This window comes from Apus apus, chromosome 1 (genome assembly GCF_020740795.1).
Source record: "Apus apus isolate bApuApu2 chromosome 1, bApuApu2.pri.cur, whole genome shotgun sequence".
NCBI lineage: Eukaryota > Metazoa > Chordata > Aves > Apodiformes > Apodidae > Apus > Apus apus.
Genome location: NC_067282.1, coordinates 23716070 through 23737766, shown reverse-complemented (window position 1 = coordinate 23737766; position 21697 = coordinate 23716070). Strand labels below are relative to the sequence as shown.

The 21697-nt window shown below is 39.4% G+C and overlaps 1 protein-coding gene across 2 annotated transcripts in view; it reads left to right on the top strand.

Moving 5' to 3' along the window:
* STARD13 (StAR related lipid transfer domain containing 13) overlaps positions 1–21697 on the top strand; it is a 303125-nt gene that overhangs the window by 75574 nt on the left and 205854 nt on the right. For both annotated transcript variants that reach the window (XM_051630188.1, XM_051630178.1), the window contains exons 3-4: positions 5425–5571; positions 11800–11934. In XM_051630188.1, coding sequence (XP_051486148.1) covers positions 5425–5571; positions 11800–11934 — 282 coding nt within the window. The remainder of the gene's footprint in view (positions 1–5424; positions 5572–11799; positions 11935–21697) is intronic.

Here is a 21697-nt window from a genome sequence, read left to right as displayed (position 1 = left end):
AAATCACTGGAGAAAATCCAAATTACAATTTGATGTTAAAACCAACTACATGCCATTGTAAGTTGTTGTTTTATTTTTTTTTTAAATAAGAAGTAAAATGTGAAACTAGTTGCTTTTAGTAGAAAACAAACGTGCAACAGAGTTTTCATACTAAGCCATCTGGGATAATGGGCTACTGCACCTTAAGACTTCTGCAGTAGTGTGCAATTGTTTTCTAAAGCACTTTGCCCCACACATTTTCTTCAACTAAATTCCTTTTTTTCCCCCTTTCAGTTTCTCTCTCTTGTCTTCAGTGAAGCACCAAACTGATACAGCTTATGGCCTTCCATCCCAGAAATTAGCTCAGGTTTCTTCATGGGAAATACTTCCATAAACTAATGTTTGGAAGACTCCATTGGTACCAGAGCTCCTGTCCTGCCTAGCTTAGAGCAATGGTGCTTAAGAATAGATGCAGGAACCCCTGAAAGAGAGATGGGACTTAAGGATTTTATTTTCTTTTTTTTTGTGATGGATGTTATCATTATGCAAAATCAATGTGTTGATTGCAAATTAAAAGCCAAATTGGTCAATTCAATCTCTTAGAGATTAAAAGCTGTTGTACGAAGTAATTATTCTATTTCTGAGTTGGTATGAGTTTGCCTTTGTCAAATAGCCAAATCTGTGAAATGAGGTAAGAGTTGGGTTCTGTTATTTTCTCCTGGTACCATCTTTTCTCCCATGTCGTGCACCTGTTAATCCTGAAAATCCCCAAGAGTATATACTTACCATTCTGTGTCTTGACTTTAGCATGTCTGTATTTTTTCTGCATTGTACTGTATTCATCCTCAAAGACATATCTGGTGGTTTACTAAAATGCAAACATGTAGGTTATAGAAATGCAGTTAAGCTTAGTGAAAAAAGATGAAGTCAGTTATGTGGTGGCACTATAAGGGAAAATGGCAAAAAGCCAGAAACAGCCTTAAGTGTCTTTAAAAATCAGTTTAATTCACTCTGGATCTTCAAACACTTAGGTTTTTTCAGATTGATGCAGTTATGGCTTGTGTCACGTCTGAAAACCTGCTTGAAGCCATCAGTAGCTTGGAGCAGCCCACCCTCAGGCAGGAAAGTGCAAAGGAGAAGCGACTGGACAGGAAGGAAAAACAAAGCTCCATACGCAGACATATTTAAGAAGTGTAAATATCATAGATTTAGGGGAAAACCGTACATCCTGGGGAAATATTACCTTTAAAACCCATTAAATCAACACTATCTTTAGATTAGTATTTCTCTTAAATTTTGTAATTCCTTTTCTTTGGGAAAGCTACCAAGGTCCTAATAGACCATCTTAGGTGCATACTTCCATTATTTTAGGGATCAGAAGGATCCAGATTGTTCTGAAGTTTATGCAACATCCCTGCAGAGCTTTCTCTTTCCTAGCAAGCTAGCTATGTGCATGGTTTTGCTCGCTGACTTGAGAGACTGAAGGGAACTTCCTTGATCATTTCAGATGGATAACAGTACAGTTCTTAGAAGTGGAAAGGCTTCTAACTGCAGAGTTTACATTATCTGCCATCCAGGACAAAGATGCCACAAGTTAGTTGTCCATCTATCAATACTTAAGCAACACTATAGTGTGATATGAGGGAATCTCCCTTTGCAATATTTTATCCTCAATACTGAAGGCACACAGAAATCTATGTTAAGAATAAAAGAGTCCTTTGGATTCTAAATACTTTCTTCTATTTGGAATTATGTTGTATAAGGAACCAATCTGGCTTCCTCCCCTATCCCCTGTAGGGAAAGCCACCAGTGGCTGAGAGACCTTATTTTACATAGAGCTTCTTTTCAGAAATGAGGAGCCCCATCAGGACAGCATGAGCAAAATATGATATTTGGCCTTTGAAATAGTTCCACAAAATCATTCTTTGTGGATCTAGGCTGTGCATCAGAGATGAATTTATCTGAACTGATTTAATATTAGAGAGGATATTTAAATTGCTTTGGGTTTTGGTTGTTTGGTTTGGGGTTTTTTGTATTTGGAGGTTATTTATCACTCAAATTTGTACAATACATTAATTATCAGAACAGTTGGACCTATTGAAGGTTTCTGAAGTGCAAGCCACAAGTTTTCAGATAAATTTAGGGTTGTGTAATTTTCTCATAACCCTTCACTTGGAAGCCTTTCAGCTTCCCATATAGGATGAGGTCTGGCAGTGAGGTTAACCCTGACCTCTCAGTGTTCTACATGGAGTTGTTAATATTTGCCACATTTTTTCAGTTTAAATATAGATTTGCTGGCAGCTATCTTGCCTATTGCAATAAGCTTCATGAGCAAAACATTGAAACAAATATGCCTTTTATCACAGATGTTTTTTGCTGAATAAGATTAGTGAAGGACTTGAAAGCTGAAAAACGGGGTAGAAACATTTGGTCCAAAAGGCACAATTAGTTAAATGTCTGGAATGTATTTACTTCTCAGTCTAAGGAAAAAAACCAAGAAATTTTATAGGTGATGGACCATAATCTTGCACCCTGTTTTACCTCTGTGATTTGTTATTGGTAGTAGTGAAGTTTCAGCTATGTAAGTGAACAAAGAATCTGATTATGAATGTGTACATATAACAAAAACATTAGGCTTGCTGTACTAAACCAAGTTGTGGTTGCTGTACAGAGTAGCTAGCTACACCTACATTTTATGTTTGGCTGACTGCTAAATGTGTCTTAGTAAATATTAAATCATTGGCTTAGTTCTTCATCTACAATAACTATCTGAAGCATAGTAGCTGCATTTGTAACTGCTTTAAGAAAGTGCACACCACTTAATTTTATATTTATCACAGAGGATGGTACTTCTATTTTATTATATTTTAATTGTCTTGCCTAACCTGAGTATATAGGACTAGAGAAGCCCAAAGAAGTTCACTTTCAAGGCAAATATGTCATTCTCCTGCCTATTGTGTGACATGATCTTCATAGACGAAGTTGCTCTACTTTGAAAAATCTGTCCAGCAACAGATTCTCTGGTCTCACTTTATACTACTGCTCATCTGTCTAGGACAGAAGGAGAGGAAGTGGCTGCAAGCTGCACCAGGGGAGGTTTAGATTGGATACTAGGAAAAATACCAAAAGGGTTGTCAAACATTGGAAAAGGCTGCCCAGGGAAGTAGTTGAGTCGCCATCCCTGGAGGTATTTAAAACATGTGTAGTTGTGATGTTTAGGGACATGGTTCAGTGGTGGAGTGGCATTGCTAGGTTCATGGTTGGACTCAGTGATCTTAAGGGCTTCCAACCTAAGTCATTCAATGAGTTTATATTCCAAGGTAACATACAGAATGTGTTCCTGTAATGCATTTGTGCCTCTGAGCTTTTCAGGTTCTTCAAAAGATAACTGCATTCCTATGCATTGCTGAATGTCTGCTGTACCAACAAAGAGACCTTGACAGTCCTCCCTGTACAACTTTTTATGGGAAAAGCACTGAATAAAGCAGGCCGTGATTCTCAGATAATTTAGAGTGAGATTTTTTTTGCTCCTGAAGGGCAAGACACAAAAGCTTCCATAGATGGTCTGACCCTACTGCCTCTGCAGTTGCTATGGGCAGGATACACTGATACTCAGCTCTTCAGAGCACTTTGGTAGGGTCCAAGCTAGTTACTAGGGCTGAACACTGGGGAGCTGTGTTCCTCATGAATGGATTAGGCAGAATTTATTCACTGGTTAGAAGTCCTACTGTGCAGGCTGTATATTTTTGAATGTAAGTAGCATCATGTTTTTGCTGTTCAGCAGGAATTTCAGGCAACCTTAGAAATACATAGCCAATCAGCATTTGTTCCAAATGGTTCTTTTGTGCCAAATTTCCAGTTAATGAATGGCATTTGTTAACTAGGCCCATTTGGCTTTATCTTGAAGAATAATGAAAACCCATCTTTTTCCTCATCCCCTTAATAGACACAATATAGAGTCTTACTGACCTTAAAAAAAGCAAAACTGAATGGAGAAAGCTAGAAGAGTTATAGTTATGGGAAACTCCTTAGGACTTGTATTTTTAAGAAATTGTTTGAATTCTGTTACAGTATAATGAGAAATATAAAAAAATAAGGGGATTTGGCTCACAGAGATGTATTGCAGAGTGTCAGTGAATGCTGGAAGTATGGTTCCAGTATGTAAATTTTTGTTGACATAGTGGCAAAGTGTTTCCCTATAAATGGAGTAGTTTTTTTTTTTTTTTTTATTGAAACACACTATCTTGTATATTGGTATGTGCAGTTAGAGTGTCTTAGAAATATTTTAAAGCCTTTCTTAAAGTCTTCATGAATTTTCATATTTGTGTTTTCTGTGGAAAATGCTACACTAGAGGCAACTCTCCAGCCCTTGAAATACACTTTTCTGTCATGGAACAGAGAATGGACTGTTAAATAGCTCCTCTTTTTACTGAACTCAAAAATCCAAACTAATGTAATCTTCAATATTTGTTACCTAGCAGTACGATTTTTCCATAACTCATGGAAATCAAACACATTTTACTCATTTCCCTGTGTATTTGTTGTCTCAGAATTGATACCACTGTAACTAAGAATGCATTCATAGACCTCCTTTTTCTTAACTTTAACTGTGTTGAGAAATAGAACTTTCGTATCAGATTTTGACAGACTTTCTACATTCATTATTGCTGTAGTTTGGGTTGGTTTGCATGTTTTGTCCTTGTTGAGTTTTTTGAGCATTCTGCAGTATTGAGAAGATCAGTATGTGAGGAAGCATAATGACAGGAAAATGTATAACTTGTCATTTGTTTCCAAAAGAGTGTTGTAGACATGTATCAGTTTGCACATTTCCTATGTAAGATCAACTTTCTCAGAAGGGATTCAACATGAGGACTGTCTTGATCCTTTCTGTGGAACATCTTACATTTTACTTCAAAGTGGTTGGGAAGACAATGAGAAGCAATCACAGTATCTGTTTAAATAATTTTAATAGCTACAGAGTTGAAATACAGCATAGCACTTGTGACAACATCTCAGGAAAAGTACTTGAAGGTTATAAAGACTTGGGAAATTCATAGAATCATAGAATTGTTTGGGTTGGAAGGGACTTTAAAGATCATCTAGTTTTAGTCCCCCTACATTGGCTGGGATATCTTTCTCTAGATCAAGTTGCTCAGAGACCCATTCAACCTGGCTTTGAACACATCCTGGGATGGGGCATCCACAACTTCCCTGGGCAACCTGTTCCAGTGTCTCACCAACCTCACAATAAAGAATTTCTTCTAAATAAAGATTTGGAAAACTAAAGATATTTAATTTTCTCTGTTTCAAAAGAATCCCTACAGAGATAATACTAGCCCCTCTGAAGGGAACATGTGTCTCTCGATATTATGTGACCAGATGAGTGTCTTTAAGTCACAAAAGCCTGAATGTTTTAAGACTTCATGAATGTTTGATTTCTTTTAGACCCAGCCAGAAAAAGGATCTGAATGGTCAGACTCTATGTCATGTCTTATGAAGAAGCTGGAACAGTTGAACTTAGATATTGAAGAAGCTCTGAGTGCCAGCTCTTCCCCCTCCAATACTCCTTCTACCAAAAGGCACAAGCAACTGGTGAGTGTGTTGTTTTCTAATGTTTCGCTATCAGGTGCTCATCGAGCTGTGGTTTTCAGATCTGACTGTGTTTCTGGATAGGTGAGGAGCTCAGGTTCTAGGATGAAGTAAGTTACATTTTTCACTCAATAATAATGAAATCTCCTAAGCCGCTTAGACAACTAAGAGCCAAATAAAGAGAAATGTCATAGAATGAAACTTTTAAGTGTTGAGGTTTGGGCCCAGCACGACAACGAAGAACCGGCCACATGGCCGCTCACTCAACTCCCCCCACACACACACACTGGGATGAGGAGGACAAAGCTCATGGGTCACGACAAAGGACAAGGAGGGTTCTTCACCGATTAAGGTCCCAGGCAAAACAGACTGAACTTGGGGAAAAAATAATAATTTAATTTCACACTAATCAAACACACACAGGACACAGACAACACAAAGAGCAGGGCTTGCATGTGTTACCCCACCCCTCCCTTCTTCCCGGGCCCAAATAACTTTGTTCCCAGTTTCTCTCCCTCCTTACCCCAGCAGCACAGGGGGACAGGGGATGGGGTTTAGAGTCAGTTCACAGGTTTGTGATTCCTGCAGCTCCTTCCTCCTCAGGAAGAAGGACTCCTTACAGTCCTTCCCTGCTTCCCCACGGGGTCCCTCCCATGGGAGAGAGTCGTCCACGAACCTCTCCTTCATGAGTCCTTCCCATGAGGTCTGGAGCTGCTCCAGCCTGAGCTTCCCACAGAGTCACAGGCTCCTTCAGGAACAAGCTCCCCTGGCACTGGGGTCTTCCAAAGCTGCATAATCAGAGTCCACAGGCAGCAAATCCTCTGGCCACAAAATCCAGATCTACTGGCCAAGTTCACCCCTCCTGGTGCCTTCAGAGAATGTTCCACCACATTCCTCCACGAGGGCAGGGGGACAGCCTGTCATCTCACCATGGGTTGCGGGGAAACTTCTGCTTGGGCACCTTCTTCCCCTTCTTCCTCACCAACCACCAGCACCACTCCCCTCCTCCAGCACAGGTCTTCTCCCCTAATGCATCTCTGCTCAGGTGTTAACTCAGTTCTTTTTATGTTAATGGCTGAGGCGCATCTATTGTCCCTGTCATGGCTCCTTGGCTGGTTTTGGCATAAGGGGACCTTCTCAGGTCTTACCGGAGCCACTCCTGGGGCACCTCCCCCACTACCAAAAAGCCACCAAACCAAACCAGAACAATAAATTTTCTGACAATATGGCTTAAAATCATTAAACACTTTTTTAGAGAGGACTTTGAATCCAGATTATTGCATTTTATAGTTTTTTCAGGTTATAATATTGTTAAAATTCCAGTGCTAGCCTATTTATACTTCTTATATTTATGTAAAGACATAACAGCAAGAGAAACACTATATATTTTCATTAAGAGCTGTATTTTTTCCCCTTTATTTTATCCAAATATTTGTTTTAGAGTTGCATTCCTCTAGTTAAGAATATTGCGTGATAACAGGTGTCATGAGTTGATGACACAGTTTCCAAAGCTTTTATTTTGAGGTCAAATGGGGGTAAGAGCAATGTTACTATTTTAGTTTTTTTTTTAATAAGCAAAGTTTTATACAGAAGTAAGTGAGTAGAGAGTGAGCAGTGTGAGAAATAAGAGTGCTTGTTCTCTGCTTTAGGCTGTGATTAAAGTCAGTTCTTAAGATGAAGTTGTTTGGGTATGCAGCTCTGAATGTTAGTGCTGGCTTGACATTCCTGAAAGTTGGGTGTTTGAAAGCTTTTGCTATTGCTGCTCCTTCAATGCTACTTTGTTTTGTAAAAGCAAATTCTTTAAGTAAATGTCTGTGTGGATCTGTAATATAATGAACACTATAAACATTTGTGTCCCTCAAGGTTGGTAATTTAGGATCGTGCATCTCACTGTTGCACTTTGCAGTACACCTTTTCATACTCTGCAGAGTGTTAGTAAGAGTGGCCATGCCTGTCTCTCATTTCTTTCTTATTGTATGTGTCAGCAAGTCAGAACCAGGTCTGTCCAACTGAATTAATTTATTCATTAAGTTGTCTATTAATGCACAGTCTTCTGTCTTCTTATAGGAGACTGCTCGGTGTCTTCTGTCAAAAAACGGTGGCAATGTAATCTGCTTTTCTGCCTGAAAGTTAAATCCAAGACATCAGAGTTCAAGCAGTTCTGGTTGTGAGACAGTCTGGTTTTGCTAATCAGTGATCCAAACACCTATGATTTTATTACTGTGTCTACCCTACTAAGGCAAAATCCAGGGTTTGGTTAGGTATCATTCTTTGATGACTTGAACATCATAGGTTACTGGACTTCAAATCCATTCCTGGAGCAGTCAGTGAAGAGCATGTAGTATATAGACAGCAGAAAACCAAATCCAAATAAAGTTTTCAAATGCTCTTTGATACATAAGAACAACAACATCAAAAGGCATTGCATAGAGAATGCCAACACAGCATCCCAGATGCTTTTTCTTCTCTTATTGAAGTCTAGTGGCAAGACAACTTGAGTACAGAGGCCAGGACTTTGGGCACATATTCCTGGGACACAATCCCCCACCAAAAGCCTGTGCTAAAAAGAAGGTCATGCTTAAAATGCTCAGTCTCACTGGTCTCGGCACACTTTTTTCTCTTACCAGTGGTTTCATCTGTTTGGTAAGTCCCAAAAGATTTCTAAGATGCTTTTAACATCAATGCCAAAATCACCATTTTCAATGATCCTAAGGGCCTTTCCCAACCAAAGCAGTTCTATGATTCTGTAGTTAAAGTAAAGCAAACTCTGATGCTTCTGCAAAGATGTGACCTGATGAAAAGAAGTGCATCTGCTCAAATATCATATTGAGGAAAATCATAGAATCATAGAATGGTTAAGGTTGGAAGGGACCTTAAAGATCATCAAGTTCCAACCTCCCTGCTATGAGGAGGGACACCTCACACTAGGCCAGGCTGCACAAAGCCTCATCCAGCCTGGTCTTAAAACACTTCCAGGGAGGGGGAATCCACATCCTCCCTGGGCAACCTATTCCAGTGCCTTACTACCCTCATGGTGAAGAATTTCTTCCTGATGTCTAGCCTAAATCCCCCCTCTTTCAGTTTAAAACCATTACCCCTTGTCCTATCACTCCGTTCTAAGGTCTCCCTGGAGCCTTCTCTTCAGGCTGCACAGCCCCAACTCTCTCAGCCTGTCTTCATAGCACAGGTGCTCCAGCCTTTGATCATCTCTGTTGCCCTTCTGTGGACCATCTTCAACAGCTCCATGTCTTTCCTGTGCTGAGGGCACCAGAACTGTACACATTATTCCAGGTATGGCCTCACCAGAGCAGAGGGGCAGAATCACCTCCCTGGCCCTGCTGGCCACACTTTTTTGATGCAGCCCAGGATGCAGCTGCTCTCTGGGCTCCAGCACACACTGGCAGCTCATGTTGAGCTTCTCATCAACTACCACCCCCAAGTCCTTCTCCTCAGGACTGCTCTCCAGTCATTCTTCCCCCAGCCTGTATTTGTGCTTGAGGTTGCCCCAACCTAGGTACACTTGGCCTTGTTGAACTTAATGAGGTTGGCACTGGCCCACCTCGCCAGCCTGTCAAGCAAGGTCCCTCTGGATGGCATCCCTCCCCTCTATGGTGTCAGCTACTCCACACAGTATGGTATGGTCAACAAACTTGCTGAGTATACACTCAATCCTACTGTCCATGTGTCCAAAGATGTTAAACAGCACCGGTCCCAGTACTGACCCCGAGGAACACCACTCATCACCTGCCTCCACTTGGACACTGAACTACTGACCACATCTCTCTGGGTGTGGCCATCCAGCCAATCTCTTATCCACCAAGTGGTCCATCTGTTAAATCTGTGCCTTGTAAGTTTGGAGACCAGGATGTCATGTGAGACAGTATCAAATGCCTTGCACAAATCCAGGTAGATTATGTCAGTTGCTCTGCCACCATCCACCATCTCTGTAGCCTTGTTGTAGAAGGCCACCAGATTGGTCAGGCATGACTTGCCCTTAGTGAAGCCATGTTGGCTGTCACCAGTCACTTTATTATTTTCCATGTGCCTTAGCAGATTTTTCAGGGCGATCTGTTCCATGATCTTGCCAGGCACAGAGGTGCGACTGACTGGCCTGTAGTTCACCAGGCTGCCATGACCTCTCAAATATGATGAACAGGGGCTTAGCAACTGCATCTGCCAGCTCCCTCAGGACCTGTGGGTGAATCCCATCAGGTGCCATAAACTTGTTCACCTTCAGGTTTTTTAGATGGTCAAAAACTTGTTCTCCTGTAGTGGGGATGCTTTGTTCTCCCAGTCCCTGCTTTCACCTGCTGTGGCCTTTGTGATGAGGCTGGAGCACTTGCCAGAGGAGACTGATGCAATTTGTTAGTTAATTAAAATTAACTGGGTGAATAAATGTTATGGGGCTTACTGGGTAACAGTAGGGGATCTTGCAGTATTTTAGTGAACAAATTTAAGGTATTTTCCAAAACATAATAACTTTTAGGAAAATGCTAAGAGGTTTAACTTCCCTTGGTCATTCTTTTCATTTGGGCAAATTGCATGTTACTGCTAGTCATTTTTTTTTTTTTTAGTGGGAAACAGCATTACACAGCAGCAGTATCTGATCCAGAAAAGGTATTTAAAATTGAACTAGCATAAAATTATTTTCTGAAACATTCCCTCACCAATGCTATAAAAACATGCTATCAGTACAAAAAGCTGGGCTATCTGAATGTACTAACAGCAAAATCTCTAGCTTTGGAAAGCTGCAATTAACAGTGCTGCTCCTCTAAAACTTGTGCCTTTCCTAAGGAAAAGAAAAAAAAAAAGTCTTTTTTAGCAGTATAGAAACTGGTACTTTGTAAATGAGAGAGAAGAGGTAAAACACACTTGCTGTAAACAGCGTTATTTCACTGCTGGCTCATGTATTTGCTTTGTTGCCATTTGATGCCTAGTACTCAGTTTCAGTACAAAAAAAAAGCAGATACGAAGAATGAGAATTACGTTTTCCAGTTTTAGTCCATCATTCATGGATAGTGACATAGAAATCCTGTTTGATTATAATAAACCTGTTGTGTATTAGAGATATTGTGTTGGACATTAGGAAAAAGTTCTTTCCTGTAAGTGTGATGAGACACTGGAACAGATTGCCCAGGGAGGTTCTGGATGCCTGCTCCCTGGAGGTGTTCAAGGCCAGGTTGGATGGGGCTTTGAGTGACCTGATCCAGTGGGAGGTGTTCCTGCCCATGCATGGGGGTTGGAACTAGATGATCTTTAAGGTCTCTTCCAACCCTAGCCATTCTATGATACTATATGCCTTTCCTTGAACAAAAATTTGTCTTTAGCTTACACATTCTCTTCATTCTTTTGCAGTAGAACAGTAACTTCAAACTTCTTAGGGCCCCCATACAGATTCTTTTTTCAACTTCGCAAATTCTCCTTATTTTACAACCTTAAAAATATACTGACTGGAAATTATGCAGTTGTTGTTAAATACTAGGAGCAAATTTGTCCTCCTGTGAAGGAGAACAGCCAGAAACAGCTTGGGGGACTGCTTTGCTGTACACCTGTGGTCCTCCTTTGTTCCCAGTGTAGATTCTTCTGGATTACAGCAAGGCTTGCTCCTTACTCACACACCTCATCATTCTTTTGAGGCAAACCAGGATGCGTAGGGGAATGCTGTGCAGTCAGCCTCTTCCTGGCACTAAATTCAGTGGGGGGTGCACACGGGCCCAGAGTTAGGACATGCACTTTGTAAAAATGGTGAGGGAGGGAGATCTCCCCAGGTCTGGGGGACAAAAAAAAGTGAACTTTGAAAGTTTAGTGTATGTGAATTGAAAAAGGGGAGTTTGCTGGGCTTCTGTTTAAATTAGAAAGAAGAAGCTGAAATAAATTAAAAGATAGTTTGAAGTCATTTGAATAAATCAATTTATCTTTCTCAGGTAGAGGTGATTCAGTGCCTTGATACTAAGAGGAAGGTATACTGCTATTTATTAGTTCTTCTTTTGTGTGTAGTAGCTGTAAGAAAATAGCTTCACATAATATCTGGATGCCTTAGCAAAATGTGAAAATGATGTATCAGGTATTTTTTAAGAAAAAAGATTGAGGCCAAATGTTCACTTTATGTCAGAGAAAAGAAAAAAAAAAAAGGCTTTAAAAGATGAAATTCCAATGTTTTTATCTTGCAGTTCACATTAAAAATATTTATGACTTGCCTTTATTTACAGGGTTTTTAAAATTCTCTTACAGTGCCCTGTTCAGGTGGAGACAGGCTTTTATGGAGGTCATCAAGAAAAAGAATCTTGGAAAAATAGAAGAGCAGATTACCAGGATCTAGACTGTTTACCTTACCCAGGGTCAACTGGAGCCCGACCTAAAACCGATGTAAGTAGCTGCAGCATATTTACACCACTGCTTGACATTGAGGTTCAGCAAGCTCAAGATTTGTTATTTATCATTAAAATTGTCCTTGCATTTCTTCAAAGTAACTTGGACTGCAAATATTGCACTGCACAGAGGATTTTGGTTTGCAGAAGAGGTACAGATAAAGTTAAGTACGTCTTCAGTTAGACTCCAGGGCTGTGGGATTCATCTGGTCTCAATTTAGACAAATCTAGTGAAGACTTCTACATCTGAACAAGTTACTTGGACTGCCTTTATAGTCAAGGGAAAAAAATGGGGATCTATAAAGAGTAATTAATCTCGTCTGGAGGTTAGATGTGGTGGATTCCAAGTGTCAGATCAACTAATGCATCTTTTCTTCATTGCTTATTTTAGAATTAGTCTCTTAGGATTTTTAATTTGAATGTTTGTTAGAGCCTTTTCAGGATGGTTTCCACCCTGCATTCTTTGCAAGCAGAAGTGTTCAGCTCTGGAGGTTTAACTAAGCCCTATTCTAATCAATAATAGAAATATATTGAGTCAAAGGTACTTACAGTCCAGTATCCTTTCTTTGACAGTGGCCAACGTGGGATATACAGGAAATAAACTTATGAACAGGGTAAGCAGACAGTATTCCATTTCAGCTTCCTGTGAGGTATTCATCATGCAGACACATGGAACATACTGCATTGCAATTCTGTAATGAATATCGTCCAAGGGTCTTTTTTTGCCACTAGTTGTCTTTTGCATTCCTTTGTAATAATTTGGTCTTTTGATATTAAAAGCATCTTGTAGCAATGAGTTCCAAAGTTTAACTGTGGAGTATGTGAAAACACACCTATATCCACAAATATCTGAAGGGTGGATGTCAAGAATGGGCCAGTCTCTTCAGCGGTGCCCTGTGATAGAACAAGGGGAAATGGCACCAAGTTACAGCACAGGATGTTCCACCTCAACGTGAGGAAAAACTTCTTTACTGTGAGGGTGACAGAGCACTGGAACAGGCTGCCTAGAAAGGTTGTGGAGTCTCCTCTGGAGACTTTCAAGACCCGTCTGGATGCACTCCTGTGTGACCTGCCCTACGTGTTCCTGCTGCAGCAGGGGGGTTGGACCTGATGATCTTCAGAGGTCCCTTCCAACCCCGATGATACTATGATTCTTGTTATAAATTTGCTACTGGATTATTTATTTGGCTGTACTTCTTGTACTGTGAAAACTGAGTCTTAGGAATCTTGTAGGAAGTAGTGAATTACCTGAGAGTAAAGGATGTTTTTTTCAGTGTGTCTGACTGTATTTATTGGTTTTATCTTATGCTCTTTCAGCATCGTGAGGTCCTTTTGCAGCAATTGGCAGTCAGTTTTTGTTTTTATTAACCTCTGTAATTTAATATAATTAGAAAACTCTGTCCCTTTTTATTCTTCCATTTTCCAGATCATTTATATTTAACATACAACTGTGAGAATGTCAGGTAATATCCATCCACTGTAAAAAGCAACCAATTATTTCTAACCTTTTTATTTTTTCATTTTTAGTTAGCAATGAAAAGACGTTTTTATTTCTTTATGTCTTTTTTGGTTTTCCTCATTGACAACAGAGTTTGAGTGTGATATAGATAGCTTCATCAGAAGCTTTCTGAAGTGAAAGTACATTGTGTCAGCCAAATCACCCAATTTGCATCATCATTCAAAGAACTTGGCCTCCAAAAGCCACATTTAACTTCCCTGTTAGCCTGTATTACTATCTGTGTATTTATTCTATTCTAAGCATACTTTCTGGTAATTTTCTGCCATTCATATCTGGTCTGCTAGCACCTCTTCCACAAATAGCTTCAGAGGCATTTTCAGATATTGACATCACCACCCTCCATTCCTCTGATCCCAAAGCCAATAGATTTTTAGCAATAATTACACATTAAGTCAATAGCTCAGCAGTTCTCTTTCTCCTGATGAGGTGCTATTTCAAGTTATCTACACGATTTTCGTTAAAGTAAAATCTATTATATTAAAGGTATCTTTAAAACTGTCATACTGTTCATCTACCAAAGAAAGACATGCATGCCAGCATGCAAATTCTGTATTTCATTAAATGAACCTACTCCTGCTCACTGAAATGGAAATTTGAAGGTGGGCTCCAGTTGCTTCATAACTGAAAACATTATTGTCTTTCCAGTAGCGTTTCCTTTCCTTAGAAAATAAGTTTTCTGTTTTCCATTTCTGCAAAAGCACAAACATTTGTCACTTGTTGTAATTGGAATAGATAGTAAAAAGATATTTGCCAACTTTATTTGTTTTTTACCTCAGCCAAATGTTCAGGCATGCACAAGGATTGTTGCTTAACTGCCTTCCCACTGATACTATGTAAATATTTTTGAAGGGATGTTGCAGTAATACTGTTGTTTGGCTAGAAGTGTGTGGGAGAGAAGACAGAGTAATGAAGTTCAGGTTTCTTTTCTTTTCTGAAGTCTACAGTCCTCTTTGTTAAAATTCAGGAAACACTAATAGTAAGTACCACTTCCACAAATCTTCATCAGTACTGTCCACATATTGTATCAAACATTTTTGTAACAGAAGTGTAACAGAAGTGTAATGCAGACAGTGCTGTGGTTCCTTAGGGCACCATCTAGTCTAGAAACCTACTGGAGGCACAGAATTTCTTTAGAAATGAATAGACTATTTGTTGAATTGGCCAGTGCTTTAAATTAGGGCTAAATGCTGAAACAGGGTGTTTGCAAATTTCATTCAGGAGAGCAGATCATTTTACTTCCTTCAAAGTGCTGCTTTTGGTCTATGTGCTGTATTTCAGGCAAATACAAATAGCACCATGTCTAGCTCCAGGCCTTCAGACTGCATGTCTCTGCAATACCCAGATTTTCACCACTTATTCCTTAAGATACAGATGTTTCCATATTTATTTTTAAAAGGCATGCCAAAATTACTTTTGCTGTAGTAAAGGGGATGGACCCAAATTACAAAAGGCCTAATTTCTTCTGTGTCACACCCAGGTTGCATCTGTTTAACTGCCATGATCCAAGTGATATAATACATAACTTGGGAGTAACACAGAGAAATCAGATCCATTGTATTTTGATGTTCTAGTTTTATTTCTCTTCCAGTTTTTTGAAAGAGCTTATCTGTCTCCACTCTCCAGGAGCTCACATACCCAGGCATTTGGAGAAGCAACTACTTCACAACTACTTGAGATTAGCAAATACAGTAGAGAAGACTAATTTTGGAAATAGCAGGGATGCTGTAATTCAGGAATAAATTGCAGATAATTATGCAGGACACAGTTGTTCAATTCTCAATAGAAGGCAGTGATGTTAGCTGAACACTTCCATGGATACTAGCTAGGCTGACAGCTTAAAAGGTGCAATGAGGGTTTCTTTGGAAAACTTGTGTCACAGCATACTGTTTATATGCCTTTAAAAGAGGACTCACACTTTTTACATTTTGACAGAATAATAAAAAATCATGAGTTTAGGGCTGTGATGTGTCATGTTGTGTCCCATCCTTCCTTCCTCCCTAAAATTTGCTTCACTGAAACATTATTAACAATGTTCTAAAAGAAAAAAGAACCTAAAATAGTAGGGAATTCAGGTGCCTGAGAGACAAACAGCAGAATTTCACCTGACAAATGCTGGCATTTATGAGTCCATGTCTACATCACAGAGATTCCACTAATGGAGAGAAAAAAAACCACTTCTATAGCAAGATCTGCCTCACCTTCAAGTTGTCATCTGAGTTCAGGTTACCTGGTTGAAGTTCGTTGGTTATTTGAATACTGGCTGAGAAATAGATGCCTGGAGCTAGGTGAACTAAATCCCACCCATGGCATCGAAGTTGTGATGTGACATTGATGGGCAGTGTCTGCCTCTCCATGCACAGAGCAGAGGAAATTGTGAGATCCTGATGGTCTAACTTCTGAATCCAATACCAGGTGGTGTAAAAACCCCATCAGTAGACACCCCCTAGGTCTTGCAGATAATACAGTAGTCTCTGCAATATACACTCTCTGAATTAGTAAAGAAACAAAACTTCATCTACTGGTAACAAGGTGGGCTTTTTTCTTTATCTATGCTAAGCCTGCTTTTACATTTTCTTTTTAAGTACTGTTAATGAGCACAGTTTTTATTTCTTCTGCTTTAGTTTCACAAATAACTTGAGTGCATTAAACCAGCAGTGCTAAAATGAATAATTTTGTAGCTTTTGGGCTTGTTTTCACCTGAATTCTGAGTCTTCAGTGCTGAGCCACATGGTAATATGGGCTAGTGCAAGAGAGGGTCAGAGTGGCTGAAGATGAGACAGGGTGAATTGCTTCTTCCATCATCAATGCCAGCTTCTAATGGGTTAAACTGTTTGTGGGACTATAGTTAATCTGTGCTAAGCCACTTGATTCAGGAAATGGGAAGCAAAACTCTGCCTTGTAACCCACACGACTGAGAAGTGCTTGTGATCATTTTAAGAAAATGAATTTTTTTTTTCCCTGAGAAATGCTAGTTGATGCTATAAACAGTGTTGCAGTGTTTAGGTCAGAGGTTCTAGAGGTGTTTGATATCTTCTGGCATTGTTTAGAAATGCAAAATTAATAATACTGTCATCTATGACTATAGTATTAACTATCTCTCTGTAGGCTGTGTGATGCTTGCCTGACCCTCTGATGTTGCTTGAGACCAGAGACTTTCAAAAGTAAAAACAGCAGAAGGAAAATCAGCATCTGATGCACTCCTTGTTCAATATTGCTGCCCCTGGACGAGCAGGGATCAGAGATTATTCCATTAGTGAGCACATGTGACAAGTCTTTATCTGAGATCTGTCAACATCCAATGCAGAAGGAAGTAAAACTGTTGCAACTCGGAACAGTTTGTATTTGTACTCAGCAATCTTTCCAAATTGGACAATCTTAAAGTATTTACAAACCTTAGGCTGATCCTTCATTTCTTCATGAAGTATGTAAGCAGTCTTCATTTTACATCTGAGATTAGAAGACAGGTATAGATAACCTGGCTCTGAAATAAGTTTCCCACACTGTCACTGCTGGATGCAGTCATAAATGTATTGGTTCACAGTACAATTTACAACAGCAGTTACATTCATTATTTAGGAGGGTGTGTTTCTCTAGATGAAGATCAGGCAGATCATGCTTTACTCTGACCTTGCCCCCCCGGTTTGCAAAGTTGATAGTAAATGCCTAAGAATCCTTGTGCAACCTCTGGGCAAAGATTTCCTACTTCAGAGAGCTCTCTGCCCATTCTGTTGCCAGGCCACTTTGTACGACCTATGAAGTGCAAGAAGATGAAATAGGAAGCCTAGACCTGAGCGATGTGACATAGTGTTCAATGCTCCATTTTCTACAGAGATGTTGTGCTTGCAGATACAATTATTGTGTTTATTTGAGCTGAAGAATTCTGTCTATGCTTCAATTAAATGTGCTTGTAAAAGTAGCATAGCTTATGCAGATGAGAGTTGCAGAAATCACATCCCCAAGTGACTTTTTCAAAGTCATACTGGTTGGTGGCAGCATGATCAAGAGCTGAATCTATACACAATGTGTTTTTGCTGCCAGAGCATCCTTTCTCATAGACAGTGCTAACTCCAGTTCCCATTCTTGCAAAAACAAATTTCAAACTGTGTGCTTTATTCATGTGAATTGCTTTCCTATGTATCCTTAATGTTAATATTAATGATGTCAGCGTATTTGCTCTCCAGTATAGAGGCAGGTAGCCTGAAACATAATCTTTGCAGAATTTTTCTTCTTGCTTTCAGTAATTAATATAGCCAGTATCCCAGCTGGGACAGAGACATGGTGAAATAGGCAGGTAAAGTGACCCCCTCTGCTTCTCCCTGTACCATGTTATGGTGGACTTTGTCACCTCTGAACAAAATGGCTGCCTTTCCATTCCTGCCCTGCTCTGCCCCCATGGTGACATGACCCTTCTTGCCCAGGAGCACTCTAGCCTTGCAGGCATTTCTGAGATAAGCAAGTGCTCCTGAAAGACAGAATCTTCCCTGCTTTAAGATGAACTAGTTTGTTGGTAGTGGAGGACTTAATTGTCCCAGGAACAGCCTGTGCTAGCTCTAGCTAAAAAACAGGCTAATAGGGAGTGAAGAGTAAAAGGCTTCCTTCCTTCCCATTTTTAACAGTGAGAGCTGTAAATTCCAATATATATACATACATAAATACATACATACATATATATATATATAAAAAATACTCCAGGGTTTCTCATCCACTTTGTTTCCAGTGCTCCTGACAACACTCTGGTCAAAGCCTGCTGCCAGCAAGGAGTGGTTGCAAACCACTGGGTTAAGAGCCCAGCATAACCCCTTATTTTTCCCTTTTGTCTCTATTCCCTCCTCCCATCAGTCAGCTCCTTCACACAAAGCTGTGAACCAGGCCACACTGTGCTTACACATTACTCTGAAATCATGATGCCACAGTCAGTTGAGAGAACAGGGGAAGGGAAGCTCAGTATAAATTTTAGCTTTGCCCAGTATTTATACATGAATGGTTAAACTTTCTAAAACTTCTGCAAAGAGAACTAGCAGATTCAAATCTGATCTAAAACACCTTCTATACAGCCCTAAATTCTGGGTCTGAATTCCTAGTCTGCCCAATCTCTGCAGATGAGTGAAACCTCAATGGAAATAAGATCAGGTTTTGTGAATCAAGAAGATGTAAATATACTAAAACAGCAAACATCAAGTCTGTCTCTTTGAGCAGATTGAGTATCTGAGCAGCATTTGCAGGGTTGATACCAGACTGACTGTCTCAGGGGTTCAGTTCTGATGACGGCAGAAGGAGGCCCTGAACTAGAAAAGGTAGGTGAATAGTGTACCGTTATTGTGTTTATCAGCAATGACTAATAGCAAGCTGTTTCATTACACATTCTTACTGATTTTTATATCTAAAATTATCACAAGGAGGTCACAGGGCCAGCAGGTAGGCTGCTGCCTTTGAATTTTAGAAATGGCATCTTGAGCTTTGAGTCCCTTTTGACAATGCTTAGAAATGATAAAATGAAACTTGGCATTGCAGTGTTTATGTATAGTAGTAAGAAATGGTAACATATTATTATGAAATTTTTTTTGAGGGAGGACAAGATTATTACCTGTTAATTTTACTGCAGCTTCTCCTTAGGATTTTGTTTTTTGCATTTATCTGATTAGAATTACAAAGGGTTTTTTGTTCGAAGTTTACTTTCTTTTCTGTTGTAGCAGCCCTGTCTTCACTAGTGCAAGAACAGACTAGAGGAACAGAAGTCATCCCAAACACACAGAACCCAAAATTTTTTTCCCAACTTATAGATCATCTGTCCCAACTTATAAATCATTATGATTTATCTGTTCAATTTTGCTCAAGGTATTTTAGTGAGGAGACTCCAACATCTTGCGCTGTAACTACTCGGCACACAGGTGGTTGAATTGCAAAGGGGTTCTTTTATTTCTTGCCAGTAGTAATCCTGAACTCCAAATGGACTGAAAAGGCTCTGTCTTCTTGACTGATGAGACTCCTGAGATGTTAATGTCAGTTCCAAGGAAATTAAATATTTTAGGTCACTCTGATTCATTAGGGAACAAATTGTGGTGTGTTTCAGAACTGAATGAAAAATATTTATAGAATAGTTTGTTTGGCAAATTTCACAACATTCCTAAAATACAGTATTTAGCATGTTTTTTTTCTTTGCTCAGTCTCTTTTTTTTTTTCTGACAAAAATGTTGCAGTCAGATGAAGATGATAATCCTAACATAGCTATACAGCAATTAATATATAATAAACTATAGTAGTACCTAGAAAGTAGTACCAGATGATCCTTGAGGTCCCTTCCAACCTGGCATTCTGTGGTAATACTATCTTGAAATGTTAACGGTTAAATCACCTGATCTATGAAAATATTTATTTAATTTTAAATTACATTATCAGTATCATTTTGCACAGTGTCTTGCATCAGATTAATTATTTTTATTTGGTTTTCACAAGGTTTATTCGGATGCAAGGGACATACCTTCTGTAATTTTTTTTTAAAGTCACTGAGTTATCTGTATAAGAGAGGAAAGTGCTTCTTCCTCCGTATTCATAAAATGGCTTTGAGAAATAATTTAACAATGATCAGTTACTCTTGCATGGATATGGATGAGATAATTTCTATGCTTCCTTTTTTTTGCATACAATATTAAGTAAAATTGGAGTTTTCCAGCTCATTTTGGAGTAAAGTTGATTTGATATAGTTCAAAAGGTGTATAAATTCCCAATCTGAACTGGGAGGAGATTGGAGTTGGTTATTTTTATTGCTTGTCATTACTTGGCTATTTGTGTAGTTGAAGCTGATAACGTTTGTTTATGTTGTAAAAACAGCTTCAAAAGAGCAAGCAACTGTGGGAGCAGTTGGGAAACAGAAGTGATGCACCTCTGCAAGGGCAGCCAGCAGTTCCACCAGGAATGGCAATAGCAGCAGGGCAGCTGGACTTGGCGGTGATTTCACTAAAATCCCATGAGCAGAGACTGGCAGCAAAATAGATTGAGTGAGCACTTTTCTGAGCCAGCTCAATCCTTGTCTAAAAGTAACTGTCCCAAGCTCACTCAGTGAGATTTGCCATCTAAGTCTAGCCTTAGTGACAAAACAAGAGCTGCAGATAGGCATGGATTTGCTAATACATGCATCCCAAATTAAGCCTAGATATGCTACTTGGCTTTTATAGAAGTATTTATCATATGTAGATTGAAATATTCAGTTTTCTAGAATGACATTTGTTGTTATATTAATTTTCAGATCTTCTAACTGAATTATTTTGAAAAAACTACAATGCAGGATACTAGTACTCTTCAGTGCTGTTTTTTGTGTTGTGTTTCTGGTAACACTGACTGTTCACAGGAGCAAAATCACATTTCATAATAATGCAGTCTTACTACTCATAGACATTAAAATTGCTGACTAACATTTCAGCATCAGTACACAAGCACAAATGCATTGCTTTTCAAGGGCTGACTGAAATGTCCTGACTCTTTGTCAGTAGATGTGGGATTCAAGCTGTCAAAATAAGGATCTCTATAAATGCAGAGCAAGAGGCAATCGGGAACCATACAGTGAATTATTCCATGCATATGCACATATAAAGAGAGAGAACCTTATTTCCATACCGTTAACTTTGTACTCATCAAAGTGCAGATGGGAAGGATTTTCTCTCTCTTTTCTTCTGTTTACATGTCTTATACCAGCAGCTGAGCTTTTGCTTTCAGATCCAACACACTGTTTATTTAGTTGGGTGACAGTACAATTTTCTACTATGTTTTGCAGCAGCCACAGAAAAGAACAGATGATAGAGTACACCAGCTCCCATGGGTGAGATTGCAGACATGTGCTGGATTGGACCCTAGCAGACTGGCTGTTGTATTTTTGTGGGATTTCTTGAGTATAGTTTACTGCAGGGATGCATGTACAATCATACCTTATCTGTCTATCTATCTGTCAGGTTTTTGCTTACTCTTTTTCTGGCCCTGTGATATATTTGTTACAACAGCATGAGAAAAAAAAACAATCAATCAATAATGAATATGTTCTGTGTGTATAGTTTTATCAAAGTAATTTCTCTTCCAGTGTAACTATTACTAATTTTCACCATCTTGGCCCTTGTTTTGGGATTTGTGTCATTGTTATTCAGACCGGGTTCTCCCCACAACTCCGCATATTGATTGGACAGCACACACGATTGAGCTGGAGCCTTTGCCTTTTACAATAGTTGTTCATGGCAAGAGGAAAGTGGAGAGATTC